The sequence below is a fragment of the Gadus morhua genome, chromosome 22, assembly GCF_902167405.1.
Source record: "Gadus morhua chromosome 22, gadMor3.0, whole genome shotgun sequence".
NCBI classification, from domain to species: Eukaryota; Metazoa; Chordata; class Actinopteri; order Gadiformes; family Gadidae; genus Gadus; species Gadus morhua.
In genome coordinates, this window is record NC_044069.1 from 8,768,556 (window position 1) to 8,790,973 (window position 22,418).

Consider the following 22,418-nt stretch of genomic DNA (forward strand, 5'->3'; position numbering starts at 1 on the left):
TGTAGTTTACGCACCACCGTCGTGCCTTCCAAAGGGCTATCCCGGGGAGCCAAGGCCACAAACCCCATCCAGTCCCACTACAAAAGCCCCCAAAGCCCCCCCTTGATCATCCGTGTGAAGCTAAAGAAGCCACGGCGAGGACGCTAAACCCACATTATTCCCCAACAATCCCAGCTTTGTCTTCAGCCCAGATCCTCCTCCTCCAGTAGCCTGGCATGAGCTCTCCCCAGGAGGCGGAGACGGGCGGTGGCTCCCCTGGCAGCAGAAGCCTCCACCAGGCGTTCCCGGACACAAAAGAACCCCCTCTCTATATGCTCGGGCTTAGCGGGCCTTTCCTTGGCAGCCAGCCCCCCCCCCTCCACGCCTGCTCCCAGAGCCAGCTCCCCACCAGATGGTGATCAGTGGACGTCCTTGCTCCTCCCCTAAGCCCGGGCGTCCAGAACATATGGGACCGACGCTGTCGACTACAGAGTCCATCGTCGACCTCTGCCCCCTGGGTGCAGTGGTACATTAATTGCAGGACGTGTGCCTGCTGTGCCATCTCGCCCTTCCTGGTGTCACGGGCGAACCGTGACCAATAGGAGCCTCCCTTACAACCACATTGCGTGGTGACGTTATGGGCAAACCCTGACCGATAGGAGGCTCCGTAACAACCACATCGCGTTGTGATGTCACAGCCGAAACGTGACCAATAGGAGGCTCCGTAACAACACCAGGCGTGGGGCTTTTATAACACGACGAGAGCAAGCCTACCCAATCAACCCACCGCCTGTCAACGCTGCACCTCCAGTTTCCTCTCTCCCCTCCCCTCCCTTTCTCCCCCGCCCTCCCCTGCTTGGCCCGATGATTTCCTCTCTGCGACGTTGGTCTATATTTCGTTGATGCCCCTTCATTCCACTCCGAATTTATGGGGCTCTGGCAGAGGGTGTGTGTGTGTGTGTGTCGATAAATTACCTTGAAATAAATGTCTACATGACCACATCCAAGGGAACCAGGTTATGGAGGAGGAGAGGGGGGGTGATACAGGGACAGGAAGTAAAGAAACGACTGAAGGAGGAGATGACAGTGAATTACAACACGGCCGACCAAAATAAATAAACAGAGGAGGTGGCCGAGCGAGAGAGCGAGTGAGAGCGGGCGAGAGACCTCTGGTTCTCTATCTCATTGTTGTCATCTTGTCTTCATCACTTATTCCTCCGTGTTCCTCTTGTTCCCCACACCAACCCAGCCACCACCCAGTCCGTCAATCCTCCTCTCCCTCCTGGTATCTCCTCTGCGCTCTACCTAACCCGAGTCCCTCCTCCCGTTATTCAGTGCTTGGTTAGTCCCAACCGCCAGATATTCGGTTTCTCTGCGTTTTGTGTTATCAATTGCAGTGAATGCGTTGCTTTTAGGTTTGCTAACTTTTTTCTTCTCCTCTTCTGGCCTTTAATCTTGTTTTGTCTCTTCTTGATAAAGTTCTTGTGAGTCTGTTTTTTGTGCGCGTGTGTGCGCGTTTTTTGTCCACAGTATTCATATCTCAAAAGGGCTATTCACTTTACAATTAATGTATTCACACACATCTTGGCTTCTCCTTTGAAAGATTAATAAATATATATCCTTTTCTCCAAATCTGAAGCACATAATTCACCAGTTGACTTGACTAATTTCACCCTTTTTGTCACGTTCTCCGTCCCTCGCTTATCTAACCTTGTCTAATATTTCTTCTCCGTCCATCTCTCTCCCCCTCACTCACTCTTGCTCTCTCTGCTCGTCCATTGTATTCACGCAGGATATTTGATTAACTTTAGGATTTATGTCTCTATCTGTCTCTCTCCAACACAGTGCCATTCAATCACTCTAAACGTCTCTCTCCCTTTCTCTCTCTCTCCCTCTCTCTCTTTCTCTCCCCCTCCCCCTCCCCCTCTCTCTCCCCCTCTCCAAGTCGGAGATCCACATTTCGTTTTCTAGAGAGCGACAGAACAGAGGTTCTAAGGGGGGCAGACAGGTTCTGAGGTTGTTCCCGGCCACAATGCCGAGGTTCTAGGGGGAGCAGAGAGGTTCCTAGCGGAATAGAGAGGTTCTAGGGGGAGCATAGAGCTTCGCAGGCTCTTCCCGGCCTCAGACAGAGCAGAGGTTCTAGGGGCAACAGACGGCTTCGCAGGCTCTTCCCGGCCTCAGACAGAGCAGAGGTTGCTGCTCCTGTACCGTGAGCAGGGCAGAGTAGTGTCAAATGCTCGGCAACATCTTAACCACTGCCTGCGGCCCTTTGAGCAAGTTGCTCTCCCTTTCTCAAAAAAAAGTAACACTACCCGGGAAAAGTAACCCCTGGCTAGGTTTCAATAAAAAATACATATTTCATTAGGTGCATTAATATATATTTCGAAGTTCAGCTTCTTCATAAATGGGCATGAGCTTGTGTCTTGAAGGCAAATGGATTAAAATGAAATGTTCTGTTTGCTATATTGGAAACACACAGCCATGAGGTGTGAGGCTCCCTTTAAATTATCTTCTAAAAATCGTAATCATATATCCCGAGCAACTCTTACTCACATTCAGTATAGTGCGGAACCACGCAGCTTATCTGTCAGTCTCTCTCTCCCTCTGTGATGTATGCGGGACAATGCATTGCAAATATCTTCATTTCTATTTTTACGGTGAATCTTCGCTCGTCGGGGGGCGCACAGCCTGTCATCTTCGTGTTCCTACAGTCAGACTCACCAGTCGCACACTCTTCACACCCCTGAAGAGCCGCCGAGTGTGACCGCGGACACTTGCACACACAGAGGCGTCTTACCATAATGTGTGAAATCCCCTCACTCGTTGTCGTTGCAGAGCGAACATTGGTGTGACAAAATCGTGGCGTCGCTAGCCATAGCAACGCTTAGGCTAACGGTATCAAAATATGCACTTTTGCCATTTATAATTAAAACTATTATTATTAAGTATTACCACAGTCGAAGGGTGAGTAAAAATAGATGTTATACTGTAATTACAACGACAGTGTGATCGTAGAACAAGCAGTAATGGTTTAATTATTATTATTAATTATGCTTTAACAGGTAGTTCAAACCAAGTCACCAAGTGGCCTTCTGTGAGTGCTGAGAGATGAGATAACAGCCCTGGGACTTTTAACTATGAATGCATCACTCTGCCTTACAGGTGTTGCTCATAACCGTTAATTAGCCTGAACAATCATAAGCATTAAGTCATCAGAGTCACACGTGCCACCCGAGTGACTGTCAGGCTTATTTCCCTGGCTGCACAATAAAGTAGAACATTACAGACACATGTACACGACACAAAGTAGTTGGCCTGCAGCAATGTGCAGCCCTAGACAATGCAGCAAGTTGCTGGGTCTTGCTTCTCAGCAACACAACTGCTCAGAGAGATGTTTATGTGTTGCTAGGCAACAGTCCAGTCCCGGTCCAGTTGCGGAACAATTTGTGATGGCGGGGCCAAATAAATCATTAAACAAACACACAAATCAAAATCTGTTGTTGATTGTAACTTTTAACTAATAAAGGGTGCTTGTATTCAAATTCAAATTCAAAATTCAAATTCCAAAAAAACTTTATTTGTCCCCAGGGGGCAATTGAGGGCACATAGCAGCAGCATTACAAAGGACAGGGCCATGTCCAAACAAAAAAACAACGAAAACACAGCATTGCTACCTGGCAGACAATACACACAAGCACAGGTGTCTACAAATACACACATATATATAAATATGTATAAAATATGCAAAGTGCATGTTTTTAAAATCAGAACTGACTCTTAAAAGTGTAAAATGTGTCAAATATGACATAAATATAAAGTGCAATCAGTTAATAAATACCATGCTGTTTATAATACATTTGAGATGAATTGAGGTGAATTTATTATAACCAGCATGGTATTTATTAATATATATATATATATATATATATATATATATATATATATATTGTTATAATAGCCATAGCGCCTTCCCTCTCATGCGATATTGCCATAACGATCAGTAGCCGTGGATTCCAACCGTTTATTATGATAAAGCCAAATAAGAACACATTTAACTGAAAATAACCATATGCATACTGAAATGTATAGTGTACAGGCAGATGAACAGACATCTGAATTTGTACTAGATGCCTGATCCTCTACCTCACTCTAGATAATGTAGCAACACCATCTCTAGTGGTAGGAGTGAGTAATTGCCACTTTCATCAAAGGCAGTGTATTGGTAACCTGAATTGGGGAAGCAGTTGGTTGCTCACAAGGGGGGGGGAAGGACTGGGCGTGGTTGACTGACAGTCTCCGGTATTGGGGTGGAACGATGTGCACCTGTACCTCATTGTGCATCATTTACCCGGCGCTATAAGTCCCAGGTCACTCGCATTGAATTTAAAGTTAGGGTTATAATCAAGCTTCTCCCAAAGGGACATTTATATTTTGTACCTCTGCTTATTTGATACAATAAAGTACAAAAGAAAATGGTTGCAGTTTACAGAATGGACAGGAGTTGTCAAAACAAGGCAGATATCCCTTGGGCCAACAAGCCACAATAGCCATAAAATAAACTATGGGTCATTCGACCAAGGTATTCTAGTGCTCTATTTTAGACAGGTCAGGTATATACGTTGACAGGTATACACGTTGACCGTGTTGGGGCTGTGACTGATATCAATAAAACTGACCTGTGCTGCCTTCCATTAGTAGTGACGTCCCCTCTGCACCGGTCCTCAGGGGAATCCCATCTGCCTTCAAGAAGGCAGAGGGCAAATTGTCCTTCAATCCGCCTGAAAAACAGAAGTGAACATGGTGAGATCGACCCTAAGAGGGCTGAGGGAGCCAGTTAACTCCAGAGGTGGACAACACCCACAATGCACTGCAGCTATGCATTTTGTGCAAGACAATACATACACGGTAAGGTGGCAGTAAACGTAAAACTCATAGCCGCTTACTATTGAAGTAGGAGAAGACAATCACATTCAACAAATGTATGTTTTAAAATGAATTTTACTTATTGATAAAAACTTAAACAGCAGCTTAGAGCTCAGTCTACGACTGGGGGTAGTTTGGGCAGAACGTGTGCGAGGCAGGTGCGTTCCATTGAACTCCCCTGCCCACTTTCCCTCCTCCCTCCCAAGTGGACTCGGTGGCACCTACACTGTTCCACAACACCAAGGGCTGAGAGGAGGTGGAACTACAGACGAAACGCAGCCCTGACGTGAAAAGGGACGGCGGGAACAGCAATCTGTGGAAAAAGAGCTCCAATTGTGTACACCAAACAACAACAGCCTAACACGCTGCGGGCGCAGGCTTCAGAATGTAATCAGGCTTCATAAAGACCTCTTTATCCACGACAGTCGGCAGCAGCCGTGAGCAGATACCACAAAGCACGAGGCTTCGTCGCCACACGCCGTGCAACAATGCGCACCTGTATCTTATCAAGCCTAATTAAAGCCTTGATATATACAGGCTAATTACTTACTATGCTGCGCTGCATTTCGAGGGTGCAGCCCCTAAAGAGACGGGTTGTGGTATTCATAAGCAGTCGCCTCGGTTCGTGCTGCCTTCTGCCTGACATTGGCAGGGTTGAACAGAGGTGTCATGGGACCGGCCGTGCAGAACTTTGGAACTAGTCTTTTAGTCTCGCCCTGCCTGTCGTGTGTCTAGTAGTGAGCATGCAATACCATAGCAGAAGGAGCTCATTGTTCTATTTGCTTAAAAGGTGCAGTCATTAAGATTTAAGGTGTATTTGGTGTTATTTCTTAAAGATGTCACCCGTCTATTATAGGTGAGAATATTCGTTTTGAGGCGAGTGCACCGGTTTCTGAATGAGACCATTTTGATTTGACACTGCTCTTGGCCTGGTTTTCTGACCAATTAGGGCATCTTTTCCCCGATTTGCTTTGGGTAATCAATCTTGCATGTCGATCAGAGGTGCGTAAACGGTGAAGAAACGTAAGGTAATTCATGTAAAGCCGAGCGCTAAACCCAACCGGACACGCAAACTATCACAACTATCCTCAGACTCTAACTCGCATATTCAAACTCACAGAATTCTGTGGGGTCCTTACTTTAGCATACATGTAAATAACTATAAATAATCAGGGTTTATTTCATTGTGTTCGACTCAGCAGCCCGACAGAAGAGTTTTACTGCAGAACACACAGCCGTCTGCATTATTTACAGCTCGGTCTATAAAACACTGGTTAATTAAAATACGACAAATAAGAGGCAGATTAAGATAGAAAGAGAGAGGGAGAGAGGGGTTGAAAGAGCGTTGCGTCGAGGTGGTGGACAGCAAATTTGACTGGAAGCGATGATTAATAATTGATGGGGGGGGGGGGGGGGGGGGGGGGGGGGGGGGGGGGGGGGGGGGGGGGTGCGGGGGGAAGAGAAGAGAACAGGTGAGGAGAGGAGGTGGGGGAGAGGAGAGGAGAGGAGGAGAAGGGTTGCGTGGGGAAAGAGGAGAGTGGAGAGGAGGAGAGGAGAATGGGGAAAGAGAGGAGAGTGGTAGGAAGGAGAGTGGGGAGGAGAGGAGGAGTGGATGGTGGGGAAAGAAGAGAGTGGTAGAAAGGCAAGTGGGGAGGAGAAGGAGAGGAGGAGAGGAGGAGGGTGGGGAAAGGGGAGAGGAGGAGAGGAGGGTGGGAGAGCTACCATCACCTTCCTCTCTATTTACTTGTCTCTGTCTTTACCTTTCTCCCTCCATGCTTCTATCTTTAAGATGAGCGATCACCAGCGGGTGTTCAGGGCTGTGATGGTGCGGGCGGGCTGCAGAGGGAAACACGTTTTGGATTATGAGTTACGAGCCTTAATTAAGCTTGCATGGGGACTTAAGTGGTGTTTACATGTGTTGAGTGGAGGGGGGAGGGGGGGACGAAGGAGGGAGGGAGGGAGCAAGAAAAGAAGGGAGGACAGAAAGGAGAGAGCTGTTGGGAGATGTACAGACAGACAAGGAAGAATAGACATAGATGTATGGATATAGACATTGACGTAGAGATAAGATGTAAAGACAGATATATATACAGGTGCTGGTCATATTATTAGAATATCATGAAAAAGTTGATTTATTTCATTAATTCCATTTAGAAAGTCAAACCTGTAGAATGTATACATTCATTCCAAACAGACTGATACATTATAAGTGTTTTTTGCCAAAAAGAAGATGATTATAGCTGACAACCAATGAAAACCCTAAATTCAACATCTCAGAAAATTAGAATATGGTGAAAAGGTCAGATATTGAAGACACCTGGTGCCACACTCTAATTAGCTAACTAACTCAAAACACCTGGAAAAGCCTTTAAATGGTCACTCGTTTTGATTCTGTATGACACACAATCATGGGGAAGACTGCTGACTTGACAACTGTCCAAAAGATGACCATTGATACTTTAAAGAAGGAGGGCAAGACACAAAAGGTCATTGCCAAAGAGGTTGGATGTTCCCAGAGCTCTGTGTCCAAGCACATTAATAGAGAGGCGAAGGGAAGAAAAAGATGTGGTAGAAAAGAGTGTACAAGCAAGAGGGATAAACGCGCCCTGGAGAGGATTGTCAAACAAAACCGATTCAAAAATGTGGGGGAGATCCACAAAGAGTGGACTGTAGCTGGAGTCAGTGCTTCAAGAAGCACCACACACCGACGTATGCAAGATATGGGCTTCAGCTGTCGCATTCCTCGTGTAAAGCCACTCTTGAATAAGAGACAACGTCAAAAGCGTCTCGCCTGGGCTCAAGACAAAAAGGACTGGACTGCTGCTGAGTGGTCCAAAGTTATGTTTTCAGATGAAAGTAAATTTTGTATCTCCTTTGGAAATCAAGGTCCCAGAGTCTGGAGGAAGACAGGAGAGGCACAGAATCCACGTTGCCTGAAGTCCAGTGTAAAATTTCCACAGTCAGTAATGGTCTGGGGTGCCATTTCATCTGCTGCTGTTGGTCCACTGTGTTTCCTGAGGTCCAGGGTCAATGCAGCAGTCTACCAGGAAGTTTTAGAACACTTTATGCTGCCTGCCGCGGACCAACTTTATGGAGGTGACGATTTCATTTTCCGACATGACTTGGCACCTGCACACAGTGCCAAATCTACCAGTACCTGGTTTAAGGACCATGGTATCCCTCTTCTTGATTGGCCTGCAAACTCACCTGACCTTAACCCCATAGAAAACCTATGGGGTATTGTGAAGCGGAAGATGCGAGATGCCAGACCCAACAATGCTGAAGAGCTGAAGGCCACTATTAAAGCAACCTGGGCTCTCATAACACCTGAGGAGTGCAACAGACTGGTCGACTCCATGCCACGCCGTATTGCTGCAGCAATTCAGGCAACAGGAGCTGCAACTAAGTATTGATTGCCATACATGCTGAAACTTTCCATGTTAATACTTTTCAGTTGGCCCACATTTCTAAAAAATCATTTTTTGTACTAGTCGTAACTAATATTCTAATTTTCTGAGATACTGAATTTGGGATTTTCAGTAATTGTCAGTACTAATCATCCAAATTAAAAGAAATAAACATTTCAAATATATCACTCTGTGTGTAATGAATTGATATAATATGTAAGTTTCACGTTCTGAATATAATTACTGAAATAAATCAACTTTTTCATGATATTCTAATAATTTGACCAGCACCTGTATATATATATATTTATATATATATATATAGTTGTATATACAGATATGTACATAGCTTTAATGAGGTTAAAAAACTGATATTAGATCTATAGACAGATAGGCCAATATTGATATATTTACCAATTTCGATAGATGCATGGATACGAGATAGATCTATAAATGTATATTATAGATAGATCTACATACGGAGAAACAGAGTCAGATAGACGGATTTATAGATAGACTAGGGCATCAGGTTGAAATAAGAAAGCATAGCAGCCTGTTTCTGACAGTTTGTGGGGCCATGGTTTGATAAGTAGAGCAGGGGAGGAGGGGAAGAATACCTTACTGCACACATACACACACACACAGAGTAATCAGAATAATAATGGATCATCATCTTTCATAGCTGATGCTCCGTGAAGTCTGTTGACTTGCTCACTTTCTGCTGACTTTGGATTCGGCAGAATTTTCATGGAGAAAGTTATGAATGATTAAAACATTTCCGCACCCAAACATGCAACACAGCGACAGAGGAAAGCTTGAGGCAAAGGAAAAGGCAAAGACACACACACACACACACACACACACACACACACACACACACACACACACACACACACACACACACACACACAATGTAGAACCAAAAAGCACAAGTTTAAGAATATACTCCAAATACCAACAAGCAAAAACATAATCATGCGTATGGTTCAAACTGAATATATTCCTAGTTACAGCTCTGTCTGTACAGCAAAGTGAATTTTGGGGACTTCGGTAGTGGACTTTTGAGAGACTGTTCTAGAATCTAAGAATGGGGAAATGGCTAAGAGATTGTAACGGCCATTTGTTGGTCACTCCCAAGCGGCTCGGCTGTGTTCCGCGATGGTTCTTAATGCTGCTAGTTACTACAACCACAGAACATAAGAACATAGCCAGGGTTGAGGAGTGTTGAGGAATGTAAACAAGTCTATAGCCTCAAGCAATTAAGCAGACTTATTATCGTAGCCAACTCAGTGCCTTAGACACTAGCCTATATAACTATTGTCATTTGATCATTTATTATTAAATGCCTTAGTTTATCATTTGTGGTGAGGATTAGATCAGAGGGCCGTCCTAATAATCGATCCCTTCACAACTGCAGTCTGCAAATTAAACTGTTTGGTGCAACTGTTCAGGGAGGGAGAGGCCGCGGTGTCCGTTCACTCATCAGGCTTTAGAGTGTGGATCAATATCTGAAGTCTGATGACAGGAGATTTTAAACCTGGGTGAACGGTTTTCTTCACTTCGATTCGCTTCGTTTTTGTTTTTGTTTCTTTTCGCTGGAGGCGGGGATCTGTGAGCACTTCATTGGGGCGAACACAAACTCGGCCAGCAGTAGTTAACCGTACAAAGTGTCTGTAAAGGTTTCAAATTACTCACGTTACCAGGTGAACGGGCCACTTGATTGAAACACGTGTTTAATACCCCTTTAGAAAGCTTCAGCCAACTAAACTGCAACAGATTTCGGATCCATTAGAACTTAACTCACACGTGTACGGAGGCTGCCAACGTGTTGGTACATAGGCCTGTGATTTCGACTCCTCTGAACTAGGCTACTGTAAAACCACCTGGCACTGTGCACTGAAACCACTCCAAACATCATGCAAACAACCGCTGAAAACACTACATAGATAAAACAAATGTAAGCACTGCAATCACTGCCCAATTCTGGAAAGAATTATCTGATTTTTTAATTGGAACCACCTAATAAAATATGCAAACTTGCGCCTGTATTCAACGCTGCCTTCATCGCCACTTAAAGCCTTTATGAACAGAAGAACCACTACTAATGGTGTCACTAGAGGCTCTATTAGAGGAGATTTCGTTGCACAATTTCGTTCTGGAAAAGTGCCTTCAGCCAGTCAGCCTTGTCTGTCGGAAGTTCATTAATGTGGAATATTCCAAAACACATCAGACAACTTAACAACATTTCAACAACTGATTAAAATAACGGACTATATAAAGCACCTACATCTTTGTGTTAATGCTTGTTGTATGTCCCTGAAGAGCTTCATCACGTTCCACTTGACCTACCCATTCCCTGATGATAAATACGGGCACAATATTAGTCGGACTTACTTTAATGACTGGGAACATGCATTTGTTTATTTGATTGGTTGCGCTCAAACATAATAGCTAAAATATATATATCTATATATATATATGCGTATATATATGTACTATATATGCATTATTTATCTTTATGCATTTATATTGCCTTTGAATGATTGTTTTTGGATGATAATCATGTAATTCTGCTTAGCTTCCCCCTACTCTCATACAAGAATGGGTCGATCCAATCAAGGACCCGAGGCGGACAGCAGTGTATTTAAGAAGTTCATTCATTCTACTACTAGTTTAGAGAGGCTGTTTGTTTTTCAGCTTTTGTTATTGAAGCACAACAAACTTAAAGGGTAACAATGTCCAACCTCTGTGTATGATCTCCATTCCTACACAATAGTCAGGTTACCCCCCAGTAACACTGTAGCCCAGCTTCAATATGCAATATGTACATGTATATTTGTCTGCATGTATGTTTGTTTGCAATGTTGTTCTGAATATCTTTCTTCACTGCTTATACTGTTTTTAACAACAGTCAGTTCCCGTCTGGACACGGCATGTCATGTTCTGCTTTTTCTTTGATGTATTTTGGGAAGCCTTTTTAACACCTGGACCAGAGACTACCGATGAAAAACAGCATTTTTATACCATGTGCATTCATTAATTACGCATGTTGCCTTTTCTCAAACAACCTAATCGTGCCACAGGACTGCTGGATCCGAAACTAGTGGGAGGGGGGGGAGGGGGGGTTCGGGCTGTTTGACGCTGAAATCTCTCAGTTGGTATTCCACACCACTGCTTATAAATGGGGGTCATGTCTGGGGATTCCCCATCACTCCTCTGCACCCCTACTCCTCTCCCCCCCAAAACTGATACCTCATATTTATGGATATGATTTACTTTCTTATCTTAAGACCCCTAAAAAAAATGTAAACCACTAACTTAACCCAAAAGGAGGAAAGTGTGAGAGTGTCATGGAGGAAATCATTTCAGCACCTCTTGTGAAACGGTCTGGAGAGAGACGATTACAGCCCTCATAAACCACGGGGAAGACGGGGTATTACTGGCCTTAAGGTACTGGGATCGATCCCCAATGCCTGCGGCGTAACCTGTAGTAGGCACCCTCGAGCAAGACGCCCTCACCTAACGGCATGCATATGTATTCAGTGGCAGTCTCTTTGCATAAAATAAAAGCATCCGGTAACACAAATGAGCAAATAGTAATTAGGTTAGATGAAGCATCATGTCCCAAATACAGCCGCCCACGCGAGCGTGTCTCTTTGAGGGGCTTCACAGAGCCTCTCGTCCCCCTAGGGAGAGCGAAAGACTGGAGTCGTCGTGAGCGTGACATCTTGTGTGGTCTCTGTAAAAGAGGAGCTTGTGGGTTGTGATGCATGCACTGCACAGGGAATGACACGCTTTGTATAATGGAACCAATGGACTCATCCTTTTAGACGCCACAAAAACACACGGACACAGATGCCTTCAAATATGCCTGTTATTACTTTTATTAATCATCATCATATCATGGACATTATTCTTCAAGTTTAGCTGTGTAACAAACTTCTCTTGGCTGTCAAAATATGTTGAGTATTTTTTTTTTTTTGCATGACATAAAAATCCTAAAAGACGATGTAACGTACACGAAAGTAGCTGAATAAAATACAACATAGGAAACAAATAATACAAAATAAAAATCCCATTATTAAAAAAAAAAAAAAAAAAAGATTAAACTAAATAGACAAAATTCGAACGAAAACATATCGGTTAAATGTACAAAGTCGATGTGTGTGTGGGTGTGTGCGTGGGTGTATTTATGTGTATGTACTTGACCATTTCTAAACTGGCCTATTATCTTCTTTGTCTCAAAGTTATCACATCCCAATATGCACACACTCATTCTGTACCACGTGTGTATATCTGTGTGTGTGCGGTTGTGTGCGTGCAAGCAACACAGCTGAATTGTGTCAACACTTTGCAAGGCATTGAGCGATGACAAAGAAATACAAACAAAACAAAAATCGAGCTAAGTTTTAAGGCCTCGTATGTAAACGCTAACATAAATCTCTATGAAACAGAGGAAGTGACCAACATCCTTCCAGCAGTGGGATTCAGATGTGGTTACATCACAGAAACACACAGACGCGTTCCCACTACACCCAACAGCTCACATGGTCCCTTAAGAGTCGAGAGAACTAAAACTCGACCCGACACAAGTAGACCAATCAGAACGAGCCACACAAGTGGACCAATCAGAACGAGCCAATCAGAGCACGCCAATCATAACAAGCTAATCAAAAACGTAAAAAAACGTTGAAAGCCTGCAATTAGTGCTGCAATTACTTTGAAATGTGAAAATACTTTCGATACCCGAAGTCAAAGACACTTACAAAGTAAAAGTGAGGACATGCTGAGGTCCTCACAAGGTCGGGATCAGCAAACATACGCACACACACACACGCACGGCGAATACAGGCAGACTGAGCATAGCTTTTAACATCACACGTCAGCTCTAGCAGGGAAAAGACCGGAGATTGGGAGGGTCGGGCGAGAGAGGTTGACGTACAGCAGGGGAGAGAGAACGAGAGACACACATGTCAATGGATAAATCCAGGAAAATAACAAACCGTATAAAACAACCGTTGTGTGAAGACAAAAACGTTAAGTATGGAAAACAAAAGGGTCAGAGGAGAAATAGAGGGAAAGAGGAGCAAACAGAACAGATTGGACAGCAGAACTCTGAACAAGATATGAAAGCTGAGTGCACACTCAAGAGATAATATCACTTCCCATGTGTACGCCCTAAAACATGCACTCCCCTGCTTTGCCCATTGTTTTCAAGGCCTACAAGGCAGTACCAGCGTTGCCTCTCTCCCTCTCCTCTTGTCCGACCAAAGGCTCCCACCCCCTGGGGATCCTTCATGTATTCGTTGTTTTTTTTTGCGCCCGCGTTTTTCATTATTATTTTATTTGCTACATTGGCAGTTGTAAACAGGTTTTCATTTGATTCGTGTATTTATGCGTTCCTCTCCTGCTGGCGGATTGTCGTCCCCCCCGTAGCTCTCGACCTTACAAAGTGCTCCGTATTGGCACCGAGAGAGCCGCACCGCACGGAACAACTGGTGCGCAGCGGAGCGACCGTTGCTGCACACGGCAGACGCAATTGAAAATAAAGAAAAAATGAACAGACTAGAATTACCGGGGATGTCCTTTCAAAATTAAAAAAAAAAACGTTTTAGTTATTCGGATCCTTAAGGGGTAAAATACCGCACACCGATTGGGCGGTGGGAAAAGCCTCCGTAAGGTTTTCTCAACCGGGCGTTGGATGGGTTACACAGTTTCCCTTAAGTGTTCCACAATGCTAAAACTCTGGCTTCAAGGGGCATCGGGAAATAGCCCCGAAACGAGCAACCAATTAGTGCCAGGTGTTGTCACTTCTCCGCTTGCTCTCGGCCAATCAGAAAGAGCAGCGGCCGTACCCAGCTGGTGTCGACTCCGGAGATTAGATTTTGGCGATTTGTCACGCTTCAACTTTTCATTTGACAGATTCGGAGTGAAGAAATCTTTATCCTGACAGGCGGACCCATCGTGCAGGTACCGGTGAACCCATCCAAACGTCCCTCGACGAAACACCCATTTTGAAATTAAAATAGACAATAGCATCGACTCAACGTAGCATGCATGGATATGGCAAGTTCCGGAAAGATACGAGTCTTGATTGATGAGTCTTAACAGTTTCCTTGTCAGTTGTATTACCGATGTGGTTTTTAACGCTTGCATAGCCATATGTATTTAAGTACCAGCGGTTTCCTGGCCGCTTCAAAAGTTTTCTGTGATTGTGGGGAAAACAGTCGGGTCATAGGCACAAGTAAGGGGTTGCATAACTCTAGCGTTTCCAAAGTCATATCGGAGGGGATCAACTTGTGTTTACTGCACGGTTCAAACTTGGTCAAGATCGATTTCTAATCTTTGAGATGTAAATCACAAGGTTATCCCCTACATTAAAGAATGGATTGTTTAAATGAAATAACTGTTTTACTGTGAATTACATTAAGGTGATTTAATCAGGCTGGGACGCAGTGTATGCACACAACGTGTGATGTTAAGAGGTGAGATCTGCATACTTCTTTGGATAACCATTAGAATAAAGGTCTCGTCTGTGGTCTCCTGGCTCTTTCGCTGGTTCAGTTCACAACGCAACCGCTTCGTTCAGTCTGTTTGGCGACTAACAGCGCAGTTTGTGTCCGTTATCACACCAGCTGGACGGCTTAGCTCTTTTGTCAAAATCAAAATCTTACTACTGTTGTATCAATGTGATATCAATAACAATATTATATTTCATAATAATAATACAAATACTGGCGTGATAACCGACTCCTCCGTTAATACATATACTGGATGGAAAAAAAGCATTGAAAATAAAGAGAACCTCACGAAAACAAATACTATAACCTTTTCTTTCTATTCATCCATTGCTTCAGACTAAAAGAGTCAGTTCGAGATCATATTCCTGTTTTGTTTTTGTTGTTGTCACCGTCTCCTAGCAACTAAGGCAGCTGTGCAGCAGGGGGAGGGGCTATCCTCAGGGAATGGCTATTTGGGGATTTGAAAATATAATAATACGTTTTGAAACCTTTTCTATTTGGAGCACCTACTGTTCTCCTGAAACGCAAGTGTTTTGATTTGATTTGTAGGCAAAATGGTGGTATGGATAGTGTTTCCTCAAACAATTTAAATTAGTTTTTCCTTTAATAAAATCGTGAACTTTTGAACTGCGAAATTTGTTTTCCTGTGTTTTCTCATATAACAGCAATACCAGGACCTTAACTTCTGAATTCACTGCCATGTAGTTTGAATCCAACACCATCTTGACTCATCCTTTGACCTATGAGGCTAATGTAAACAAACTAGGGTTTGACTCCCTATGCGACTTTCCCTACCAAACAAAACACTAGAAGTAACACACTTAAGACCGCGTCGAACCGACTGTGAGGAGGAGGTATCGAATGATGACGCACGTAAGACAAAAGTGACAGCGGACATCTTGGACTGGAGCTTGGTTTGTGTTTTGAGCGTCTGTGGGAACCCTGAGCAAGACTTCATATTCTTTACATCATCATCATCATCATCATCATCATCATCATCATCATCATCATCATCATCATCATCACCTTGGGACGGAAGCATCCTACACACACCTCCAGACACGCACACACACACACACACACACACACGTTAAGTACACACAACCACGTCTCTCGCTGTACCGTTTCCATGGGACTGCTGTTGTCATGGTAACAAAAAACAAAACGTCTGCATAATAACACAAAAGAACAACAAAAAAAATCAAGACATCCCACCCGAAACTCAGAAGAATGTAAAACCAAAATAAAGTAAGGCCTACCTATTGTAGCACCACTTAATGCAAAAACATTAACAACAACAAAGCATTATTTGCCTTTAGAAATAACATACGAGAAAATATAGCAAATTGCATGTTCTTTTTTTTTTTTTTACTATAACATTATTATCATTATTACTATTATTAATATAAATGTTAAGCAGGTTAATAATTGGTTTGTTCTATTAGGCAGGCAGCCAGGCACATAGCTAGTATCATTGGCACGGAGGGAGAGATAGAAAATAATATCACTTGAATTGATCCGGGCAGACGACAGGCCAGCCCTCAGGCCTCCTCGGGTCCACTGCTGCCTCACCGGTTCCAACTGGATTTTAGAGCCGTGTAAACAGGTTCCGACCAGATCGAGACAGCATTGAAATAAATGCAGCAACAAAACTAAACACGTTCCGAAAGTCATCCGAAAAAGAAAACTTAAACCAGTTTAAGCATTTTCTTCCTTCTTTTTTTTGCAGTTTGAGTTGTCGCCATTTCCCATCTTGGCTCTAGTCTTTGTAGGCCGCTCTCCTCTGACGGCCATACTTTGCGTCTTTGTTCGAAAAGGGTTCAGATTTTGGCCGCGATAAGGCAGGGGTTATAACCACCAGGTTATAAATACCAGCTAATCAGATTTATAAAACAAACAAAACTAAAATAACCACCTAGTTTTTAGAGAGTTAAGACCAGTTTAGGTGTATTAAAAAAGTTCCTATGAAGTAGCTGGAACACAACGCAATGAAAGTAGATTCAGGTTTGATCCGGTTTTACAGAGTGTGAACCGGAGCAAATCCTTGAAATCGGTTTAGGTAGGACTGGGGTACGAACATATCTCGGACCTGGGTTAGGAGATCGCTTTTGCTGGAATCTGGGCTTTGAGTCTCATTGAAAGAAAAGCTTGTTTCCACGTATATTCCACTCTGCTTTATATGGCAACTGTGCAAGTGAAGGGCAGCTTCCTTCAGAGTCAAAAGGCCAGAGAATACAAAGTAGGAGCAGTTCATCCTCAACATTCAGGCCTTCGACTCGCGTCTCATCTTCAATCCCACCAATCGATTGTTCATTAGGCATCTGACCAGACTGTTTCCTGAAACAGACTTAAGCACGATATTCCCAAATGGTTTCCATTCCTATCAGGCAAAAGAAAAAAAAGAAAATCCCTTTTTTTTTTTTTTTTCGGTTTTGACCGAATCACATGACCAGCCTTTTAACAAATCAGGCGTCGACCTCGGGGGCCCATTGGAGTTAGTCCGAGAGGAGCCCTGACGGCCACTGCTCAGCCGGCTACGACGGAATGTCCCCAGGAGAGCTGGCGTCCGGCGCATCCGCCTCGGTGAGCTCCATCTCCTCGGTGACCTCTGTGACCTTTGTCTCTGAAGATACCTCATCATCACCGCCGTCGGCGTCCGCCTCGCCCTTAGCTTCCTGCTCCGGGATGATGTCACGCACACCTTCCTCCGACTCCCTCTCAGCCTCCGTGGTACCGTCTTCATCAGCATCAGCATCATCCCCGTCACCGTCGGCAACCTTCCCCCCGTCGGGTTGGCCCTCGCCTGCCGCATCGTCGCCGCCCTCCAGCGCGACCTCGCCTCGCTCCTCCTCACCGTCGTCATCTTCCTCTTCCTCCGGCGCCGCCTCCGCCGTCGTCGGCTGACCTTTGCCCTCCAGCACGACCGTCTCCTCCTGGGGGGCGTCGCCCTCCTCCTCCTCCTCCACCACCTCCTCCCGCAGGTCCCCCTTGGCCTTGTCGCCGTAGCGATGCAGCCCCCTCTGGATGTGCGTGGTGAAGTCGTAGCGGTCGGCGCACGCGTGCAGGCAGAAGGCGCACTGGTGGGGGCCGCCGTCGCCGTGGCAACTCATGTGCAACGCGTACATGACCTCGTCCAGGAAATAGATGCCGCAGTGGACGCAGCGGTGGGCCAGGTCGTCCTGCGTGGACGCCTCCGCCGTGGCGGGGGCGCGAGCCGTCGACGGGGGGGCGCACGGCGGGCTCTTCAGCACCGACGCCCTGGGCTCGCTCGCCGCTGACTCCTCCTCCTGCTCCTCCTCCCTCGGCGGCGGCGGCTGCTGCCGCTCCTGTTCCTCGTCTCTCCGCACGCCTCCTTCCTCCATCCTCTCCACCGCCCTCTCCTCTGCCTCCTCCTTCACCTCCTCCTCCCTCCTCCGCCTCCTCCTCTCGACGACCAGCGGCGACGCCCGCCTCCTCTTCTCGGCGCCGTTAGCATTGGCGGCGGCGGCGGAGGCGTTGGGCGAGTCCCTCTGCCTCATGGCCAGGTCCAGCGGAGCGTCGTTCTCCGGGGACAGGGAGGACGAGGAGGGGTTGGGGGTCTGGGGGTGGAGCGGGGGCGGGGGGTAGTGTGGCGGGGCGGAGGGCGGGGGGGGCAGCGGGGAGTAAGGGGAGGAGCCGCAGTAAGGCACCTTGTAGCTCTGCTGCTGCTGCTGCTGCTGCTGCTGCTGGAGATGGTGCTGAAGCTGCTGCTGCTGCTGGATCATCGGCGTAACCATGGCGCCCAGGTAGTGGGCGTTGCCGCCCAACGCCCCGGGGTTGCCAAGGCCCCCCAGGCCGGGCACCCCGGAGGCGGCGGCCATCTTGTACTTGGTCCAGAAGCGCAGCCAGTCGGACTCGGAGGTGAGGTCGGGGGAGAGGGCCAGGGGGAGGGGCAGGGAGAAGAGCGGGTACTGGTACTTCTCGATGGGGGACCCCGGGGGCGAGTAGCTGGACGGCTTGGAGGGCCGCATGTACTTCTCTATGGGGCTGCCCCTCTCCGAGCCCCCGCCCCCCTTTCCCCCCTCCCCCTTGGAGCCCAGCCCGGCCTCCACACCGCCGCTGCCACCGTTGCCCTCGGCTACCAGCGAGGTGGGCGGGTGGGCGGGCAGCAGGAGCGGCGGCATTCGTCGGTGGATCTCTAGCGTCTGATTGGCCAGGAAGGCCTGGGTGGAGCGCGGCGACCGGGAGCGCGGCGACGGCTGCTGGTTCTTGATTGGCGGGCAGCCGCGGTCGAGCTCCTCCCCCCCGTTGAGGCGGTCCTCGCTGGCGATGCGCTGCTGCTTCGGGGCGGCGTTGTCGGGCGCCAGAGAGTCCGGGTTCAGCCGCTTCCGGGTGCGGCGCCGGATGATCTGCTCGCCGTTGTTCTGCTTGATGATGTTCAGCGGACGCGGCGTCTGCGAGACGGAGGGAGAGAGAGAGAGAGAGGAAGTCGTAAAGTTATTTAAATTGGTTCCGACACAAGTTGTTAACATACCTCCTTTTAATAAAGAGCGATAAAGTACGATAAACCTGGCGTCCAGAAGCTCCCTTCTAATTCATCCTGAGGAAGTTTGGCCTGGAGCTTGAAGCGAAGCCCTTGAGATGACAGCTCACATTACTAAATATGACTCATGGATCCTAACCGTCGGACCGTAGCTCTGTCCAGCCTCCCTTCCAAATGAGTGCTGCAGTACCTGCCCTGGTCACAAGGGGGGGGTGTTACATGACGTCAACCTAATGACAGCCTCGTCGGCACTCATCGCACCAGGCTTTCAGTCGCAATCAGCAGCGCCCCTAGAACTCATTTAGCGCAAGGAGGTCATGGGATCTCTCCCACGAAAATATATCAAGATCCTTTGGATGACAAGCAAGCGCTTCAGCCCGTCACCATGACAACAAGCAAGCCAGACATTGATGATGAAGTGAGGTCAAATGGTTCACCGTGTTAGAGGGAGCATGCCTTTAATCACTTTATTTCTCTCTCTCCTTCTAACAACTCTCGGAGAATGAAGGCTGGGAAAAGTGAACCGGGTGATAAACAAAGAATGTTGCAAATGCACCACGGCTCATTTCAATGTTGACTTTTGACATCAAAGCACGACTTCTGGCCTTCTGCGCCATCTCTCACTGAAGTTTGTCAGTTGCTTCCGGCGTTTCTGATGAAGTCAGTAGAAAGAGATTGCTTGTGTGTGTGTGTGTGGGTGTGTGTGTGTTCGGGGTGTTTACATGAATATTTGGTTAATCTGCAACACATTTTACATCCTTTTGAGAGTGCGTGTGTGTGTTTGTTTTGTGTTTGTGTCAGTGTGTATAGTTTTGGGCTCATCAGAAGGTTTACGTGTGTGTGTGTGGGTCTAGTTTACTGGTCGAGTGTGTGTGTGTGTGTGTGTGTGTGTGTGTGTGTGTGTGTGTGTGTGTGTGTGTGTGTGTGTGTGTGTGTGTGTGTGTGTGTGTGTGTGTGTGTGTGTGGTGTGTGTGTGTGTGTCTGTGTGTGTGGTGATGGTTTGATGTAGAGTTTGATACATGCACCCTGGCACTTTGAAAGCAATCACCTCAGAAAAGGAAACCGAAAAAAGGGGCATGAAGGAGTGTGAGAAAAGTAAAACACAAACAGAGAGAAAGAGCGAAGGAAAGAAAAAGAGAAAAAGAGGATAGGAAGCAAGAAAGAAAGAAAAGAGAGAAAATAAAGCGTAAACGAATGATAGAAGAATAAATGAAAGGAGGAAAGAAAGAAAGTAAAGAAGGAAAGAAAGGGATAAATATGTAATTAGCTATTAACTCAAATGTGCGAGATAAAAACATGCAAGATTAAAAACTATAAAGACCTATTTAATACCCAAAGAAATAAAATAAAAAGGAACAAAACGACTATCCTTTTAAATCTCAAATCTCCCTTCGTCCCGGCTCCAGCACAATGAACCCGTCATATGTGTGTGTGTATATGTGCGGGTGTGTGTGTATGTGCATGTGCAAGATGGATGAAGAGAGAGAGAGATTTCTACCTTTATGTGTTAAGAGTGCTTTTAAGTATGGAGGTGGTCGGTCTGTCTGTCTGCCTGCCAGCCTGCCTGCCTCACTGTCTTCCAAACTGTCTTTCTGCTTTATCAAATGATAAATAATTGGTTTGGTCGGTCGAGGTGAAAGTCTGGGGATTCCTTATAAAAAATACAATCCCTTTTTTTCCCTATTCTCTTCATTTGGGGGAAAATGGTTCATTAGGGATCTGAGGTAAAATTTGACTTTCAGCTTTTAATTATCAACACAGAGGCACACACACACACACACACACACACACACACACACACACACACACACACACACACACACACACACACACACACACACACACACACACACACACACACACACACACACACACACACACACACACACACACAGCCAGCTGACAGGTAAATGTGGTGGACCAACAGAAGTGAAGTGGTGTTTTGATGAAATACGACAGCTCTGTTACTGCAGAGCTCTCTCTCTCTCTCTCTCTCTCTCCCTCTCCCTCTCCCTCTCCCTCTCTCTCTCTCTCTCTCTCTCTCTCTCTCTCCCTCCCTCCCTCTCTCTCTCTCTCTCTCTCCCTCCCTCTCTCTCTCTCTCTCCCTCTCTCTCTCTCTTCCTCTCTCTCTCTCTCTCTCTCTCTCTCTCTCTCTCTCTCTCTCTCCCTCTCCCTCTCCCTCTCTCTCTCTCTCTCTCTCTCTCTCTCTCTCTCTCCCTCTCTCTCTCTCTCTCTCTCTCTCTCTCTCTCTCCCTCTCTCTCTCTCTCTCTCATTAACGTATCCTCTTTCAAAAGTTGCAATACATCCCCCCATTCCTATTTTAATGTTCCCCCTCCTCCCCTTACACCAACTCCCCATCTACCCCTTCCTTCGTCGTCTCTCATTCTCTCCCTCTCCCTCCCGCTCCCTACTTTACCCCTTGTTTGTTTTTTCCTTCCTACTCCACAAACACCCTGTTTTCCAGCCCTCTCTCCATGTCTCTCCATGTCTCTCTCTCTCTCCCCCTCCCTCCCTCCTCCTCCCTTCCCTCAAGCGTTTTACTAGCTGCGATCCTCTCTAATAATGTGTGTAGAGCGTATAAAACTTTTACTATGGGATATAAAATATGGTCGTCATGAAGATTGCCAAATGTTGAGGGGAGCTGGAACGTGATTGGGGCCACAGATGAGACCAGAAATAAAAAGGCTGGGTTGAACCTGGGCCGTTCGCAGGGGCAGAAAGGGAGGGAAAATGGCCATGGCAGCATCCCTTTAAAGCTCCATTCTCTAATTGCTGTAGAGTGCTCGTAGCATCAGATGCTGATGCTACATAGCCTGATGCTGGTAGCGCTGTTAGCGTGCTACTAGCTAGCCTCAATCAAAGTGTGATTTATATGACGCCAAGTCAATTATCTGGATGATGAAATGTGTTGGTCTCAGCTTGGGGTTTGGAAGGCGTTGTGTGATACAGCTGAGCTGACTGTCAGTCATGGTGGAGGCAACTGACTAAGCAAACAAACACCAACACAATGTTTGTGTGTGTGTGTGTGTGTGTGTGAGTTAGGGTGTGTGTATGTGTGTGTGTGTGTGTGTGTCTTTGTCTGTGTG

General features: G+C 46.2%; 1 protein-coding gene across 2 annotated transcripts in view; it reads right to left on the reverse strand.

Moving 5' to 3' along the window:
• Positions 1–12,167: 12,167 nt before the first annotated feature.
• trps1 (trichorhinophalangeal syndrome I) overlaps positions 12,168–22,418 on the reverse strand; it is a 112,475-nt gene continuing 102,224 nt past the window's right edge. For both annotated transcript variants that reach the window (XM_030348088.1, XM_030348089.1), the window contains exon 11: positions 12,168–19,242. In XM_030348088.1, coding sequence (XP_030203948.1) covers positions 17,365–19,242 — 1,878 coding nt within the window. In that variant the 3' untranslated portion in view covers positions 12,168–17,364. The remainder of the gene's footprint in view (positions 19,243–22,418) is intronic.